Source organism: Gobius niger, assembly GCF_951799975.1.
Source record: "Gobius niger genome assembly, chromosome: 14".
NCBI lineage: Eukaryota > Metazoa > Chordata > Actinopteri > Gobiiformes > Gobiidae > Gobius > Gobius niger.
Window position 1 is genome coordinate 15,768,312 of NC_136865.1, and position 19,336 is coordinate 15,787,647.

At 38.9% G+C, this 19,336-nt stretch overlaps 2 protein-coding genes across 2 annotated transcripts in view; both read left to right on the forward strand.

Moving 5' to 3' along the window:
• The window catches only part of rmp24 (ribonuclease MRP subunit p24), a 15,077-nt gene extending 481 nt beyond the window's left edge, over positions 1–14,596 (forward strand). The window contains exons 2-5 of the mRNA XM_079571421.1: positions 3,545–3,567; positions 3,895–4,109; positions 13,630–13,820; positions 14,107–14,596. Coding sequence (XP_079427547.1) covers positions 3,545–3,567; positions 3,895–4,109; positions 13,630–13,820; positions 14,107–14,272 — 595 coding nt within the window. The 3' untranslated portion in view covers positions 14,273–14,596. The remainder of the gene's footprint in view (positions 1–3,544; positions 3,568–3,894; positions 4,110–13,629; positions 13,821–14,106) is intronic.
• Positions 14,597–15,498: 902 nt separating this feature from the next.
• rp9 (RP9 pre-mRNA splicing factor) lies at positions 15,499–18,896 on the forward strand. The gene is made up of 6 exons (XM_079570684.1): positions 15,499–15,767; positions 15,867–15,897; positions 15,971–16,100; positions 16,373–16,464; positions 16,788–16,849; positions 18,151–18,896. The coding sequence occupies exons 1-6, from the start codon at positions 15,622–15,624 to the stop codon at positions 18,380–18,382; spliced, it is 693 nt and encodes a 230-aa protein (XP_079426810.1). The 5' UTR covers positions 15,499–15,621; the 3' UTR covers positions 18,383–18,896.
• Positions 18,897–19,336: the final 440 nt, after the last annotated feature.

Below are 19,336 nucleotides of genomic sequence, written 5' to 3' on the forward strand. Positions count from 1 at the left end.
CTTTTTAAAGGATGTTTCTAAAGGTTTTCCAATAATCGAAACCAACTGCCTAATCTTAATTCTGTAAATCAATACTCAGTTTACTGACTGAATGACTCTCACACATCAATGAATTGCACGTGGGATACAACTAAATGAATGAACCAAGGCCTGTTCACTGCTATGCATTCTTGTGTAGATATGTGATAGTGGCTGCAGCTCAAGTATAGGCTACTACTGTACTATTGCAAACTCATGTAGAAGTACTTCCATATTGACTAGGTCTTACATTATAAACATTTATATATTTTTTATTTATCAGGTATTCAACTTTCCTACGGTTCAGCTAACTTAAAATAATTAGCTCCCGGGTGCTCCAGTCATAGCTCCAGTTCTCTTCATTGTCAGTGTTGAATTGATTTCATCGTTTTTCCGTTTCTCTCAGTGTCATTTTAGAAATGTAATTGGTGGAATTCAAAAATAACACAGAAAGTAAAGCCACCACATGATTGAACTGGTGCCAAGAGATGAATTTTATAAGTTCTGTCAGAAACATTGTAGGATCCAAATGAATTGTATCAAAAAATCCTAAATGTTAATTGTAGTTACTCTTTCATGAATTAACTTACAGCTGTAATGGTTTAAATAGCATTGTGGTTTGACTATACCAAGAAGATCACTCCACTAATCAATACATAGGCACTACTGGTTAAATTAACTAATCTGAGCATCTTTAAATGGTCCCTCCTGCACTGTCTCTGTGCTCATGTCCCATGTTTGAGTTGGGCTTCATCCCATGTCCCTAATCCATTTTGTTTCCACATTCACCTGGGCCAGGAATTCTGTGGGCTTAACCATGAGTGGAAAGACAAACATCAGTCAAATTGTAAAACCTCAGTCTGGCTCATTTTACAGATGCGTGCATGACTTCACTGTCACACACATTGATTTCTTTCACACGTTTCCGTTCTGAAACGAGATAAGTACAAGCCAACTTTAAGCAGCGGTCCATCCATGCTAATACTGTGTTGGGTCATGTGTTTCGTGACTTGCCCCAACTCTGACACGGATTCGACTATACTTTATTGAGCTGGAGTGATGCAAAATGAATGGCAACTAAATTACAATTTGAATAGTTACAAATAAAAAATGTGTTGGTATAAAAACATGCTAGTTCTTGAATGCATTTGATTCACATATGTAGCTAATTAGCAGTTCATATTTCTGTCGAGGGCAGGGTGATATGGCCTAAAATATATATCACAATATAAAAAGAAATATCACGATAACGATATATTTGACGATATAATTGACAATGGACAAATTTCTTCAAAACCCCAGCCTTACGCCTATTGGGAAGATTAATTCTGTGATATTTTATTATTATTATTCTTTTTAACTGCATACTAATTTCCTCGCAAATATGATCTACTGAAGCAGTTTACATCCCTCATTTCATTTTACTTTTTAAGCACCTGTCCCTGTGTTCTACAGTTGAGCATAACATGAATTATATTATTATAAAAAAATTATATCATGATAACGATACACAATACAATATGGCCCACCCCTATTTCTGCCTTCTCTGAAATGTTGTGCCTGAACATGCTCAAATGAAATGAATCTTGACTTTTAAAACATTACATGCACATCCAATGACAATCATATATTTTGTCCTAAAATCGTGCAGCGCTATAATGCTTTAGATTTCAAAACAAAACCGATTAATAGAGTCACCCGTCCCGCCTCCTGCTGTCACGGTTTTAGTCCTGCGTCAATGAAGTGTCGAGTGGGTGTACGTATGTATGTCATTACTCATACTACTGCTTACTGATGGAGATACTGCCTCCTGTTCTCACCTTCTGTCAGACTGATACTAACGGAGCTTGTCAGCTTGTATTTGGGAGAATTGGGGCTGATCAATTAACCACAGTCAAGTCTAAATTACAGCTTAAATGTTTGCAATTAGAGAATCAGAAAGAGTGCAATTATTTAGAACCATATTCTTTATAAATGAAATATCAAATCTTGTCTCTTTTTTTATCAAACCTGCTAACTCTTCTACAAACATGTTCTGAAATTCACATGTATCTTGTATTTAGCTGTTGTTGCTCATAGACATATTTAAGTTTTCCAATCTGAGCTGGAGTTTAAAACAAATTACAAATGAATTCAATGTCCTCACAGATTGGAAATGATGGCTAAGACTCAACACCGGCATCTTTACCAGAACAAGATTTTTAACCTTGATGCACTTACATGAGCTTTTCTTATTTACCCAAGAACTCCTATCACAATAAGAACGAATGATATATTTGACAACAGCCTCAATGCTGACTTTCTCTTCTTTAGAGCTGGACAAAGTGAGCTAGACTCCCAGGCACCTGCTGGCTTCTTTCTCCGTCACCTCTGGAGATAAAGCTTCAGTATCCTGTGGAACAATCACTGAGCACTTACAGCGTGCACGCAGCACCTCACACATAACACTAAACAGGCCCATATAGAGTTTTTATGACCCCAACCGATTCTTTTATCTATCCTATACCCCCTTGTCCTCTTTCGCTTAAAATTATCACCCACATTTCAGATGTCTTTGTACTGACTGGTATCTTTAGTGCCTATCACCAACCCTTGAATGTGCTCTTAAATGGAAATGCATGCTGGGAGTTTTAATGAGATGACTGCAGTTGAGCTTTAGTGGTTCTCAGGACAGACTCTTGGTGAATTTTTTTGTAGGAAAGCAAAATCCTTCCGAAGAATTGAACTAATTAAAATGTAGTTCTATCCTGCCAGGATTTGAATAATACTTTGCAAGTGAACACATTGTGTCTGTGTAATTTACAGTAAGTTGTTCTGGGTGTGAAGCTTTGTGGGAATGTTCAAGGCCCGTGATTCATTATCATTCTTCCACAGGAGTCAGTCTGTGCCGCCGTCACACAGTGTTACTGTCGCCGGCTTTGTTTTTCTATTCGTTGTGACGAGGCATCCCTGTAATCTGATCATTTAATCCAGGCCTTTTTAATAAATTGGCAAAGAGCAGTGGGCATTGAGTCAGACAGCGGTATGCCAGATGACAGGCAATGTATGTAGCCTGTGTTTTTTCTCGTCCTTGCAGTGTCCGATGTCAGCTCACTTGTGATGACTGAAAGCATAGAGCATCAGCCTGGTGGCAGACGACCCCCTCCTCACAAAAACACAGCTGTCTCATCTGTGTCCCTCAGCCACACGTGCTGCATGGACAGGATGTTTCCCCTTCGATTTTAGCCCACAGCTAATTTTAGCTGGATTTAGCTCTGGCATAGTTACTGTTTTCACTGCTCATATCTCATTGTTAGGGGTTCAAAAGCGGAAACAGAGGCTCAAAGTAATGCCCCGTTTAGCTTGGAAAGGAACCATTAGCTTTGTCAATGTGAATGTTCTCCCCTGTCCCACTGTACTATAAATTGCTTAATGTATCACCAGACTATTTATAAAAAGCCAACTATTTTTGGAATGTCATAAGTTTATTTGATCACCCTATTTGCAAATAAAGAGGCTAACCTTTTTCTTTTTTTCCCCTTTTTAGGCAAGGTCCAGTGGAAGCTAATGGTGAGTTGTATGTTTGATGATGATTTATATGTATTATTCTTATTTCCAAATGCACTTTTAACAGAGACCTTGTCACCAGATGGTCATGGTTAACAGAAGTCGGTAAATCCGCAGTCAGGGAAACAGCTGTGTGTTGCATTCTGCCTGGTGGGATCAAGCTCACAAACGGTCTCGTGCACATGGCCCTAAAGGCACATGTTGTTGTTAAAAATATGTGTTTAGCTTCTGCTTGCATTAACATACAATAATATTCTGTCAAAATTTGACAAAAACTCTTTAACATTCGAGGAAAGGTGTTTCATCAGATTATTTTGCTGTTATTTTCAGGCTCTTCAAAGGTGTGCCGTGTGCGCCCAGACACTGCGGTCTGTTCATTCTGTTATCAGTGGCTGCAGCCTGACAACCACAGAGTGAGACTGCGTCCCAAACGGCGGCCCTCGGCCCAAGTGCAGAGTGCCCTGCGCAGACAAGCTCGAGGAAAACTCCTCAGTATGGTGCAAAAGGATCTGCTGCAACAATTTTACAAGTCGTCCTCAGTCCTGGTGAGATGCATCACACTGCACTACAGTCCTTGTACAAACATTACTGTCTGAATCTGAGCGGAAAAAACACCCATTGGTAACGGCATTTGCTGTTACAACTTACAACTCACGTTATAACTCACCACAAGACTGCTGAAAGCAGTACTCCAGCTAGATCTGTACTTTAAATTTTCAGACCTACAGTGCCTCTCAAAAGTATTCATACACCTTGAACTTTTGCACATTTTGTCATGTTTACAACCCTAAACATAAAGATTTTATTTTGATTTTTTTACTGAACGTTCACACACAAGTAACAGACAGCTGTGAAGTGAAAGCAAAATGATACATGATTCTGTTATTTTTTTAAAAATAGAAAAGTGAAAAGTGGGGCGTGCATTTGTGGGACCCCCTTTTGCTACAATAACAGCAGCAAGTCTTTTGGGGTCTGACTCTACAAGATTTGCACATGTAGAGACTGACATTTTAGCCCATTCCTCTTTATAAAACAACTCAAGCTCTGTCACATTAGAAGGAGAGCGTTTGTGAACAGCAGTTTTCAGATTATTCCACAGATTTTCAATAGGATTTAGGTCAGGACTTTGACTGGGCCATTCTAACACATTAATATGTTTTTATTGAACCATTCCACTGAAGATTTAGCTTTGTGCTCCAGGTCATTGTCTTGCTGGAAGGTGAATCTCCGCCCCAGCCTCAGTTCTCTTGCTGACTCCAGCAGGTTTTCCTCCAAAATGTCTCTGTATTTGGCTCCATCCATCTCCCCAACTATTCTTACAATCTCCACAGTCCCCGCTGAGGAAAAGCAGCCCCACAGCATGATGCCCCCCCCCCCCGTATATTTGACACTGGGGATGGTGCACTCAGGACGATCAGCAGTGTTAGGTTTGCTCCATACATAACGTTTTGCATTTGGGCCAAAAAGTTCAATTTTTGTCTCATCAGACCAAAGCTCCTTCTTCCACATGGAGCTGTGTCCTCCATATGACTTCTAGCAAACTTCAAACGGGATTTCTTATGGCCTCCTTTCAATAATGGCTTTCTTCTTCCATTCGTCCATGAAGGCCAGATTTGTGTAGAGTACGACTTATAGTTGTCCCATGTACAGTTTCCCCCAGCTCTGTGGCAGGACTTCACAGCTCCTCCAGAGTTATCTCGGGGCACTTGGTTGTATTTCTTACCAGTGCTCTCCTTGTTCGGTTTGTTAGTTTACGTGAACAGCCGTGTCTTGGTAAGTTGGCAGTGGTGCTATACTCTTTCCATTTCTGAATGATGGATTGAACAGTTGCTCCGGGAGATGTTTAAATCTTGGGAAAACTTTGTATAACTTAACGCTCCTTTAAACTTCTCCACAGCTTTATCCCTGACCTCTCTGGTGCTCCTTGGCCTTTATGATGCTGTTTAGTGACCAATACACTCCGACCACAGCTCTGAGGGCCTGAAAGAACAGCTGAAATTATACTAAGAGTAGATTACACACAGGTGGCCTCTATTTAACAGTTAGGCCAAAGTGTGAACATTCTGGAGTCATTAGGAATGTTATAAAAGCAATTTAATGCACTCAGAAAATGCTGTATGAATACTTATGCACACCCCACTTTTCACTTTTCTATTTTTTGAAAATAACAGAATCATGTATCATTTTGCTTTCACTTCACAGTTGTCGGTTACTTGTGTGTGAACGTTCAGTAAAAAAATCAAAATCTTTATGTTTAGGGTTGTAAACATGACAAAATGTGCAAAAGCTCAAGGTGTATGAAAACTTACGAGAGGCACTGTATTGTGTCTCACTGTGAGCCCATAAATCTCTCATAAAAGCTCTTGCATAAATATACATTTGTGCTTGTAAGATTATCTTCAAACATCACCGTGTTTTGAAAATGCCTTTATTTCTGTAGTTGTTTCTGATACTATAACTATGGTTCTTTTGTCTTTATAGATGAAGTGATTAATTCAAGCTTGATAAATCTTTGAAACTACTTTATAAAAATGACAGTGCCTGTTATTTACAATCGCACTATAGGATTCCTGGTGTGTGAGTGTATCTGTGAAAACTAATATTAGCCCTTTTAAAGAGTCAAAGGTCAAAAGTGACTACAAGGCTGAAGCATGAACTGGAATTTTTACCGTAATGTAGTTTAAAAGGCCTTTCAATTATACTTTATTATTAACTTAACCCTGCAGCAGCTGCTGGATGTATTCTTCTCAGTTGTTGCCATTTAGATTGATGAGGTTGTTTGTAGTACTTTCACTGACTCACCATTGCACTTTTTACAGTGGTCCCATTAAGCTCTTTTCTCGGAGAGTGAATGTTACTTTGTACTCGATGTACTACAGCCCACAATTGTATAACCTCACAGCTCTTGTTCCTAATAGCGTTCACCAAAGCGTTAAGAGATTGTATTGGTCAGTTTCCGCCCGCTGTTGTGATGAGCCTATTTAGACAGAGCTGTTGGAGAAACACAGTTGCATTAGGGTCATTTGGTCCCTGCATTAGCGGTGCAGGTCTTTGTGGTCATGTGAAAGGCTAATGAAGAGCGACCCAAGTGGAAATGCCTCTGCCTCATTACAATCTGTAGCGCTCATTTAGCAGACAGGTATCCAGCCGGCAGCCACCAGTGAACCAGCAATCGTCTACGACGATTCAGATAGAAATGAACAGAGACGAAGAGAACACTGAATTGGTGCATGGGATTTTGACATGAGACCAAGTTGCAGAAAAGTGTGCAAGGAATATTCAAATTTCAAAGGTTTTTTGTAATGGCTATTGTCAGTTTGTCTGTATTATAATGATGCTATCTTGGTTCATGATTTCTGATGCAAGCAGTCCTAATTATATATTTTTCTGGAGTCACTTCTTTACATTTTGTCTAAATCTTCTGATGAACTTTACTTCACTATAACCTACCCACCTACATATTTTATTTCTAATTATTTGGTGACGTCATAAGTCAAAGTTAGCTCTGCTGTGTGTCACTGACAGGAAGGATGTTTTTGTTCCACCGGTGAAGTTACGTTTCAGTATCTTGGTCACAAGAGGAATGTTGATGCAAGACCATCACGTGACCTCCCTGTAAACTGATCCCCCAAAGCTTTGCCGACTGAAATATTTTCATCCTCTTGTTTTGATGGTCACTTGACTTTCTTTGAGTTGAAGGCTTACTAGGCAATAAGTAAAGCCTTGTTCTAAATGCACATTAGCACACACCCAACGGGAGGTGACAGAGAGCTGATAGCCCTAAGATGCAGAGCAGTGGAGTGGCAAGATTAGAGGAGGAATGCTGACTGCTTGACTTTCTGTCAGAGAACATGTAATGGTTCACCACCCCAATAATATTGCAGCACATACATTTACTTTGCCGACCACAGAGTTGTGAGATCATCTCCAGCATTTTGAATGTTTCTTTCTACACTGCACCCCCTTTCACCCTGCCCTGTCAATTAAAGCCAATATATCAAAGAATTCAACACAGTAAATCGACTCTTGCTCATGTTCTCTGTTGCCCGCTTTTCTAATTTCAAAGAGGATGTGAGAATTGGCAGGCCTCAGGAGCTTATGTTCTTCAAAGTGTCCAAGTTATTCTGAGACACAGCCTTGAAAATGTGAGTGTGCCAGTTGTTTTTACATCTTCAACATTGTGCTCAATATTTGTGCCAGACGTGAGATTTTTTCACCCGCTAATTTATCAGTGTCTTCCTCTCGTTTTCGTGTTTTGTATTTGTTGTATTTTCATGACAAATAATAAAGAAATGCTGAAATTAAACATAGTTTATTGCCACACGTATTGATAATGCAAAATATATCACTAGAATATTGAGATGATGTCTGAAACCTACCCATAGACATGTTTATATACTGGGTGTGGTGTGGGAACTTCCATTTTTTGAAAATGAAATTAAAAAAACGATACACATATTTTCTGCCTTTCACACATTATTTTTGTGCACATTTTTGTGGTATTTTGTGCACAAAATTATAATATGTGTAAATGTACTAAATTTAGGACATAAAGCTTAAACGGGAAGACTGCGGGAAAGAGGGACAAAATGCGGTAATTTCCCGGCCAAAATGGGACACTTGACAGCTATGTCTCTGTTTATGGCTATTTACACACACCAGGAGTAAACAAGTAAATCCTTCTCAATTTAACACTATACTGTAGAGCTGTTGGTATTTGAGCATCGCACATGTTGACCCCACTACAATGAGCTGTAGACTCAGTTGGTTTTGAGGATGTGTGGCGTGGACTCTGAAAGTCTGTGTTGTCCTTCCGAATTCCCTTGTTAAGTCGTGGTCTAGATTTCCCTGCAGACCTAGTTTTATTGAATCATTGTTTACTCGGCATGTTGTTGTTTTTTGAGCTTCTGAGTTTGTTTTTCGTAATGGACTTTTGACCCCAGTGAAAAAAACATGCCTTTGTTTCCTGCACTCACTGCATCATTTCATCATCTTTTATCTGCATTCGACAGAAAGCTCCAGAAATCGTCTATGTGCAGTGGGAACACATTTGGAAATGCTACACTTCAATCTATGATGACATATGTCCTAGTAATCGAGAGCCTAGACTAAAAGTAAAGCTGGAAAGGAATCCACACAACAGTTGCACAACATGACAGAAAATATTGCAAATGCTTTAGAATAGCTATTCGAATTGTATTCCCATATTGGAGGGTTGCATTGCTGGCTAATTGTTGCCTGAAAATCGCCTCAAGGCTGGCCAACTGGAGAAGGGCTGACGATACAAAGAGGTCACAGGAGAAGAGCTGTCAAGAATCTGTAGCGATGTTACCAGTCAGTGCCAGCCTTGAGTTTCTTTAACACAAAAAGACAATTGCCAACCTGTGAATACGCTTCTGGAAAACCTTGCCTGGACATCTTCAAGTGCGTTCTTAGCACTTAAAACTTTGTGCACGGACACAGAAATTTTGACGTTATTTCTTTTGTTCATTTTGGTCTCAAACTGATCCAGTAGTGAGGTGTTTCTTTATGCTTGAGTCAGTCTTTAGATGTTTTTCCGTCTTCGTGTTGTGTTCAGAGACCCATCATCTGTAATTATTTATTTGAAAGACTATTTAATTTATGCCTTATTTTTATGCATTCCTCGGAAACCATTTGAATTCACATCTGCTTTAAGAAGAGCATATACAAATGTTGATGTAGTGTACAGATTCTGAAGCTATTTAAAGCCCAGAGGAGAGGGAGCACACTGAAGAAACCTTACCTTACATTAAGACCATACCATCTCTTGTTTAAACATCACTCTTCAATCTCTCTCCTTAATTATAACCTTGAATTTCCTTGACTTATTTAACATCAAATTTTGGATTCTGTTCATGACATTTTTCAGTTCTCACTTGCCACCACTCGTTCGTCAGCACCCGCCTAATGGTGTTCAAGGCATATCAGTTCCCAAAAATGTGATCCCTCCTGTCACTCACCTCGGATCGCAATCACAGCTCCAACAAAAGACCTGTTGCTAAGCAGGTTCATCCCGAAGCTTGGCTCTGCACAAAGTTTAAGGAAAATAGAGAAGTTGGCATGACTATGCAATGAATTGCTGTCCAATCATAATGGACATTTGATTGGTCGTGGTAAGTAAATTGCAAAGAACACTACTATTGAGGAAGTACAATATCCTTTGCAAAAAAATACTTTTTATCCTGTCCATAGAGTTGTCATTATGTAATTGAAATAGTAAACTTAGCCTTGGATGACCTCAATAATGTATCAGAAGCCATTTAAAGTGTTACTGGAGTGGAAAACATACATTTTCTGTTCGAGATTTACTTAACCTAGCTCCCACTTGAACAGAGCACATTTTCTCCAGTTTTGGCTTTACCCAAATCTAAAATCTTCAAAAGTGTCAAAAAAAACATCACAAAAACCTGACAAAAAAGTGAGATGAGTGAGCAATGAAGCAAAATGTCAAAGTGACGACAATGTGAGGAAAAAGATCCTTCTAGATCAGTTTTGTAGGCCTTAGATTTCAAATGAAGCATTGCTCTGGCCTGTAGATGTTAACCTTTTAGATGTGGGTAAAGCTGATAAGACTGACTCTAATAATAATATTTTATATGAAAACAATCAAAATTTGAGACTGATCAACATGAGTAAAAAAAATGTCATGTCACATCGCCTGCCCCTACTTTAGCATGTAACCTGCTAACCCTGTGTTTCTGAAATGCATGCGAGTCTTGTAATAGATTTGCAATTAACATTTTCTGTCAAATGTAATGCACCTAAACAGATTGTTATTAAAATACAAATTCCAACTCTCTTTGTAATTGTAGTTGCTTGTTAGACAGATCACAATTAGGTTTTTTTTCTTCCAACCTCAGCAGCCCAATTTTTGTTCAGTTTAGTAAAATATCACTGTAAATTGCTCCTAGTTCTCTGTTGTATTTTTCCTCATCCCTGATATAATTTATTCCACTGTACTGTGGTTAATTTGGGACGGTGCGTGTCGTGGAGCAGGTCATGTCCTTTTCCACTGCTCAATGTGAGACAAAGATATAATTATGACATCTTTTTTCCCCAACTGTTTGAGTAGCGCTCATATCAGGTTCCATTGTGTTCTTCCTGGGCCTTTGCTCCTGGACGCTGTGACTGGCTGAGCTTCTACGACACAAGGCCATGTTTGGGGGAAAGCTAATGCCTCGTATTGATCCACAAACTACGCATAATGGTGCAGTATTGACATGGTCTCCAATGACAGTCCCTCATTTTGTATTTTCAGGCTTCTGGGCACGCTCAAATAAAAATCTTATCATTCAGTCCAAACCTGCAACTTATAAGCTATTCTTGATGATTAAACATGTTTGATGATGAAGATACATTCTTTCCCTCGTCTCTGTCCCTCCTCCTGCGTGGCATCAAACTGCCAAGGTCAGGTTAATCAACTCTGCTGACCTCGGGCAGCCACGAGAGAGGGCCAGAATAGGCGAGTATTTATGGAGCACAGGCTATTAATAGAAAGAAAGGTCCATCTGCTGAATTGATTTATCTAGGTCCGTGTTCAACTGTGGATTTGTGTCATTTTCTCATTGCAACAAACTATGCTTTTTGCTAAGTATTAGCTGTGCTGCGTTATGAACCTCTTCAGCTCTTCGTGCATGATAAGGAATGTTTTGGCAAAACTCTAAAGCAACACATGGAAAACTTCAGGTCAAATTTAGTTCATGTAGAGGCTTAAATTGCTGGTTGTAGTTGGTCCCAATATTCCTGCTTCTGTTTATAGGTGACTGTCTGCTGATCCTCTGAATACCCAAAAGCTGGAGCTCTCTATAGCCATGTGTCATATTGGCTTGACTTTAAGCCTGTCTGTGGCATGGATCAGGACCAGGACGAGGAATCAAATCCATCAGGGGCACGAGCTCACGTGCCCATTGTCTACATTTTAGGGTATTAGAGTCAGTTAAAGAAATTCCAATGACAAAATATCAGGACGGTCTGTTTCTTCCAACGAAAACTGTGGAAGGTTGTTTTTCCCAAGCTCAAACACATAAAAGATCTTTCATCATCTCAGCAGTCCCACCTAAGCCAATGTTTCAAAAACTAAAACTAAATCTTGCCTTTTTGTAAGTAAGTAAGTGCTTTATATGTCATTGTACAACCATACAACAAAAAAGTGAGATTTCAGTAGAAGAAATGTGTAGCTCTCAAATGACGTTAGCTCATATTCTAGCTGTTTGTTTACTTTTTAAAAGCTGCTTTCTTCAGGACCATTTATGAACTGAAAAAAAGAACAAGGCAAAAAGCAAAGCTGTACCAAGAGAGAGTAAAGTTTTATACTTGTACATGTAAATGGACATTTTTTTCATTTTATTATGTAAATACCACTAGTTGTACATGGGTTACTTCTGGTGGTAAACAAGATTATCTAAAATGTCAACAGATACGATTTAATTGAAGCTTTAGTATTGTATTGAGGTTTGTTTGTTTTCTTCTCCTTGTTTTGATCTACTTTACGTTCTATTCATTATTATAATACATTTAAAATGATCTAATTTCAGTTTTAGATCGGCTTTAGTCTAAAATTCTTCATCTAGTCCTGGTGGCATTTACACAGTAAAATGTGTAAGAGTTGGTGTGAAAAGGACCACTGCACTAATCCAATTCTTTTAGCACTTTGAAACCATTATCATAGCACCGTGTGCTCAGGGGACCAGTAGTTGGATGAATAGAACTGCTCCTCTTGTGGAGCACCACAAATACACAAGTGTTACCGAGAAGTGGTGCCGGTGTCACTCGTCATAATGGATAAATGCGAATGCAGCTGTTTGAAAACAGGGAAATGACAAATAATACCCCAAATATAACAATAGAATAATACTGAAATCAAAACCTTTTCACCATTTTGTCAAAATGAAACCAGAGGTCTGTGAATGAATTATGAATATAATGTCCTCTGCTTTGTTTTTTGTTAGCACTCACTTATTAGTGCTTTAATCACAAGACGTTTAATCACAATATTCAGCAAACTGCAGAACTACTTGATTTCTACAATTTTAATAATGATTTAAGGTTACAGGGAACACAATTAAAAAATCAGACGTATTTGCTCATTAAATATTAAATGAATGAACTTCTAATATTTAATCTTAAGTCTGTGAGAGTGTTTTTTTTCTCATCTGAGTTGATTTATTTCTCAGCGACATGTTTTATTGTCCCATTTAGTGTGTCATGCAGACGACTAACAGCAGCGGTATGTTGGCAGCGTCTCTGATAGTTTGGCCTCTCTTCCTTCTGCATTGGTCAGTCCTGTTGTCGCCACACCCCTCAGTCCTCATGGGAGGGTCAGTAGCTGTGTATAAAGCCAGACATGCAGGCTCTAATGGTAAACATTTTGACACAGACTCCAACAGAGAGGTCCTACTTGCTCCATCGAAACCCTACGCTAACAGAAAGACACCTGTCACTATCTGAAATGGCTGCTTTCGTGTCGGTGAGTGTTTCATCTCATCAGCGTTCAAGACTGTCAGCAACTTTAGCAATAAGTTACTGTCCTCTGCTCTGGTGGTCTCTTCTTGCAAGTCTGCCCAGCACTAGTGTGAAACCTATTGAAGATTTGGATGTTATTTTATGACCAAAGTTTACTGTTTGGAGGCACCACACCCACTGCAAATCAATTAATACAACTTAAAGCTTGAAAACGTGAGTTGTTTTGTGGGTGACTATTGTCTGCAGAGTTACGTGGAGCAGTCACTGTTTAGTATCTATTTTGTAATGTATTATTGTTCTGTGCATCAATATGTTGCTCTGGCCTTTTGGGAATTCTCATTTTCCCTCTGCATGGCTGTGCTGGATTCTTATCTCGGGTTATTATTTTCCGTTGTTCAGGATGAGGTCAGAAAAAGTATAATGTGTCTGAAAGAAAAATTCCCAGCAGAGTTCTGTTTTTGGCAAAGAGAAACCCGAGTCTCCTGAATGAAATTAAGTTTTAAGCAGGTTTTTAAAGTTTGCTTGTTTACTTTGGGGAAATTCTCCTTGCAATATTAATGAATCTCTTCCCCTGTTTCCTAGATGGCCACCTGCCACACCTGCAACAGGACGTCCAGGCACAAAGGGATGGGCAGAGAGTTTATAACACTGTCCCGATCTCACAGCACCCCAGGGAGCACAGGCAAACACAAGACCCCCCCGTCAGTGAGCCGCTCTGGCTCCACCACCCCCAAGAACACGGGGAAAGACAAGACCCCTGTGCATACACCTAGGTAAGTGAGTTTATGTAACTAATCGATATCTATCACTATTTAGGTAGACTACATAGAGATTACTTGGATGCCACATATCATTTCAAAAGTATGCCTGTCATTTTAATGGTTGGGGTTTCTGTTTATTTAACATATGGTAGAACGATCGACTTGTACGTGCTGGAATTCATGCTCGCGAGTCCCCAGATCATATTCCTGTCGACATCACAATTTGAATATTTTTTTGCCAACCAACAAAGTATTGAGTTACTGTATCTAAACTTCGTAATGTCTTTTTTCTGACTAGAGTCTCCATCTCAACCAACACTCCAAGCTCAGGATCCACTTCCTCTAAATCACCTGGTGCAAAAGGCAAAAACTGGGTTGTGCAGCGTCTGAGTAAAATTCTCATGCGAGAAGATGGTCAAGACAAAAAGAAAGGGGGGTTGAAAGATTTCCTTTCCTCTCTTTGAAATGTTCTACATTTTTAGAAGGTAAACCTTTGTTCATCTCACTGTACTGCCCCAATGGCAAAAGTGAAGCCCATGGAAGTAAGGCATGTTTCCTTACCAATGTTAACGGGACAGATTGCGGAGCTCTTCAAAGTGCTAGCGCAGGAAAACCTGTCACTGCGATGGGCTGTTCGAGAGATTACAATTTGTTTTGATCCATTTAAGGGTGAATGCTTTCTTTTTTGGTTTTCAGTCAAATTTAAGAAGAATTTATTTATTAAGTGGCAGAAATCCAACAAATCACACTTGTGGGTCATTGTTTACACCAGTATTATTCCAGGATCATAATTTAGAATGAACCATTTTAAATATGGTAAGCAATGTGATGTCAAAACCTTTTTGTATATATTTTTAATTTTAATTTTTATTGCACCTCCCAAAAACGGAGATGTAAAACAAGTTTGGTTGTAAACCTTGAATTTTTAAAGTTATTAGAAATAATACTCATTGTTTACATTAACTGAATACATGTCTATACTTTAACAGTATATTTGATGTTATTTTATTTTGTACTTTGTTAGAATGACATGTTTTTGTATGCAATGCATTTTGTACCAACCTGCTTGTATCACCATCTGATTTGAATTACTGTGTTTGTAACCTGAAATACCTCACAAATACTATGTAAGTAAATAAACACAGATTTTGTTATTTGACTTTGTTTTCTATACTAAATTGCTATTTAAAGACATCCCGCAGCTAATAAAATACAAAACTTTTACTCAAATATGATGAAATATTTAACCTCTTACCCCCCGCCTGAACCGAGCACATTTTCTCCAGTTTGGCTTAACTCAAATCTAAAGGTTTCTTGACTGGAGAGCTATAGACCAGTGTAACGTCTCATTTGAAAGCTAAGACCAACAAAACTGATCTGAACTGATCTGTTTCCTTGCGTTGTTGCCGTTTTCGTCACTGTTTTGACTTTGTCATTTTGCCACTTTTTCATTTCCCTTTTGTGTCTTTTTTGTTGAGTTTTTGTGACATTTTTGCCACTATTTCCATAACCTCTTTCTATGACTTTATTTGTTGCTCTTCTGTCACTTTTTTATACATATATTTTTGTTCGTTTTTTGTCGCTATTAGATTTGGGTGAAGTCAAAATATAGAGTTTGAATTTCTCTTTGTGTACTACTCCTCGTGGCCTGCAGGTGTCGCTAGACTTTCACTTTTTTCCGGCACACCTACACAGGAAGTCCAGCTCCAGTATTAGCTGCTAGCAACGCGATTAGCACAGTCGGTAATCGTGACATTTAAACGACTGCATTTTAGTCGGTGTGCAGCGTGTTTGGAAATATTCGTCCGCAGAAATGTCTGACAGAAAGCGAACAAGGGAGAAGGATGACAGAAGAGACCACAAGAAGCAGAAAACATCCAAAGAGGATTTGGAAAAACTGCAAATGCAAACGAAAAAACTTACCCAAGAAGTCAAAAAACTGAAACATGTCGAGACTTTGTAAGTACATTTCTAATACGTGCCCTGACCGGCTGTTTGTAATAATTCATGCTATATGTTTGTCTGACATAGCCTTTAACTTTTGCTGTATTCACACAGCTATGAAAAGCCTCCTCCGGGATACATCAAGGTAATGTTATTGTTGCCTCGTGTCGGTGCATGTACTTGGTGCGGATGTGCAGTGACAGAGATGTTTGTCATAGGAGCACGAGGAGAAGCCAGAGGACTGTATTCCTGCAGAGCCTGGAAATGAAGACGCGAGGCAGTTTCTGGCTCACGCGCCCACCAAAGGACTGTGGATGCCTCTGGGGAAAGAGGTCAAAGTGATGCAGTGTAAGAGACGCCACATGGTCCCACTGTGTTTATGACGTGACGACTATATTGTATGTACGATGTGTTATGTGTGTAATAGGGCTGTACAATATATTGACAAATTAGATTGCACTATATTAGGTGATGTCCGTATCTCAAGAATCTACAAATATAGTCCTAAATATCTGGGGTCTGAGATTGGCACTTTTCTTTTTTTTGTTGCTAACAACCTGACAAAAATGATCACTTTAAAATGTGCAGTTTTGACTCCTCTGCTCATCTTTCCTCAACAGGCTGGAGATGCAAGAATTACGGCCACAGAACAGGAGACAGAGAGTGTCCTTTCTTCATCAAAGGAAATCAGAAACTGGAGCAGTTTAGAGTGGTATGTATGTGCATATATAACTGTTTTGTAAATCATTATTATTAGTCAAGGATGCAAGTTAGAGTGTCATGTGGATGTGCCATTGAGATCGTTTGAACATATAGCACAGGCATTATACATTATTTTTCTGTGGGCTTGTTAAAGTTGTTTCATGATTTAGTAAATATTCAGAAATACTATATCCATTAATGATAAACTTCAAATCTGTGGTGCCTTTTACGTCGACGTGTTTGTCACTGCTGACGTGCCGCCCTCCTTGTTTGTGATATAATTGCCGGGTAGTTGTTGCATTATTGATACTAATATACGTTTGTGTCTTTAAGGCTCACGAGGACCCCATGTATGAACTGATTCGGGAAAACAAAAGAAATGAAAAAGAAAGCAGGTTTGTTTTAGTTATATTTTTCTAACGTCTTTTCAGTCACTCCAGTCCCACTTTTAATTTAGCAAAATACCAGTCTGGCATTTAGAGATAAATAAACATTAAAGAACAAAGGGAGACCAGGCAGTGTGTTTGGTCACACATGACTGTTTTACCTCAGGTGAGGAGCACAATCTCTCCGGACCTGGAAATTCACTTGTGGTGGCTGCTGCTATTGTTAGCTAATAGCTTTTGACACCAAGCTGCTTTATTCTTTAATTGTGTATCTTTTCATAGATACACACAGTTCTGGTCATACATTCGCACACTCTCCTGGGTGTTTTGGATGAATTACTAGAAAGGTTACGCAAAGGCCACCAGCTCTTTGAAGTTTGCTCCATTCTGTGCCAAGTTCATTTCGTCCACACATTCAAAACTGAGCGTGTGTGACTGAGTGACCTTACATTCAAAATCATTTGCAGGATATGTTTCGGATTGTTATGTGTAGATATTATTATAGCACTACAAAGATGTACCAAAAATATGTAAAACAAAGAAAAGCAATTGTTTGCCATATTTTGATCTTTATTTAAAAATGAAAGTCTTCGAGTTCAGAACCTTGTTCTCAGTTGAGTCCTGGCCTCAGAGGGCAACCTATTGTACATGTTTTTAGTGGTAGTGGAAAGGCCTACTCGGCCCAGGATCTAGCCCACCAGCTTCTTGCTGTAAGGCAAGAGTGCTAACCAGTTATCACTGCTAAAGCCACAGTTTAACTCCATAATCTAGGAGTTCGATTTCAGCTTCATCACCCATGTCAGTTTTTTTAATTGACTATTTTTATTATATAATATTTTAAATAGAAATAAAATAAAATAATTAAAAAAGTCTTAACCCTGGATGCTCTGGTATCTTCCTAACTAACAAAGCATAATTTCCATTTCAGCTGTTATCACGGTTAATTAAGAGCCTTTTCACGTTATTTCAAAGTTCTCTCACGTTTGTTGAAGATAATTTTACGTTTGTACATAATACTAATCACGTTATTTCTAGAAGCAAAATTATATATATGTTTTTTTTTATGACCAATTTTATTGCGTGATTCCATGATACCTGTCACGTTATTACACTACACCAAATTTGCATGTTGTTCCACAAATTATCCACAGAATAATGTGATTCTGGGCGCTTTGGTAGGAAACAAATAGGACTTTGGGTAAACACAAATTAATTCTCTCGTATACTACTTGTGTAAAATGCAGTTGATGCAGAAGATCCTGCCACACTGCAATCCAAAGCTTGAGTTTAATGTCAGCTTTGCTCCTCAGAATTCAGCAGCTTCAGCAGCTGCTTCAGGACACCACCTCCTCATCATCGTCCGATTCAGAGAGCTCCTCCTCGTCCTCTTCAGATCAGCACCACAGCAAGAAGAGGAAGAAGAGAAAGGAGAAAAAAAAGAAAAAAGACAAAAAGAAAGATAAAAAGAAAGACAAAAAGAAGTACAAAAGGAAGCAAAAGCACAAGTCGTCCAAATCCAGTGACAGCTCTCATTCTGACTGACACTGTGAGGCACGTGTCCTTTGCTGTAAATGTGAATGTTTCTCAGTAACAGAAGCCACACTATGTAGTGGTAATGACAGTTATGGCATAGTGCACTAGATGGTAGTGCACTTGGGAGACTTCCTGTCATGTGGATCTGCCCTAAGTGGTGGAGCATTAAAATGTGTATCATTTATGTCCCGATACATTAAAGGCATCTGCAGACGCTGAAGTATGCATGCTTGTTTTGATGCGTATTCCTTCCTGCCATTAGCCACAATGGTAATGTTTGCTTGCGTAGAGGTTAAATTTGCCTTGGTGTAAAAAGCTACTGTAGCATGGCATAGGGAAGGAGAAAGAGAACTGTTGGAGTATAATTTAATATGTTTTCCACAACTCGAATGTATGAAGGCCTGTGACTGTACAAAATATTTGGAATGACTTGAGGTTCGGCAATGCTTATTTGCTCCGGTCAAAGCCACAGATATGTGGAAGGAATGTAAGTCGTTATGTTGTCTCATTCAAACAATAAATGTATGTCAAACTTTATTATTTTAGTTCAGTAATTTTGCACTTTTTTATTTCGGAAGTGGTCTTTGGATAGTCGCTGACTATGCATACACTCACAGAAGCTTCTTAATTCAATTCATAGGGAAATACTGTGTGGAAATCAAATGAAACAAAATCTCCTTTAAATGACTCCTATTAAGACATAATTATCGTTGACCTACAGGGACTGAGCAATCTAGATTTCCATTTAGATTTACTTCTTATGGATTATAGAGTCGGTAAAATGCCATTGGGAGTGAGAAATCACATCCATCAAGACTGCATTTAGCACGTTACAGTTAAATACTTCATACTTTGCTTTACTAAAGTATTGTTTCTTCCTCTTCTCAGGTGTGTAGATGCAGCAATTAATATCCCAGATTGGAATCAGTCACAAATGGTACTCTTAAGGGAGGTAGTGTGTTG

What these genes read in the sequence shown, in the direction of transcription:
- rp9 (XM_079570684.1), top strand. Translation starts at nt 15,622, where the DNA reads ATGTCTGACAGAAAGCGAACAAGGGAGAAGGATGACAGAAGAGACCAC. An exon ending in CTGAAACATGTCGAGACTTT is followed by an intron (nt 15,768 to 15,866) that starts GTAAGTACATTT and finishes GTATTCACACAG; the next exon opens with CTATGAAAAGCCTCCTCCGG. An exon ending in AGAAATGAAAAAGAAAGCAG is followed by an intron (nt 16,850 to 18,150) that starts GTTTGTTTTAGT and finishes TTTGCTCCTCAG; the next exon opens with AATTCAGCAGCTTCAGCAGC.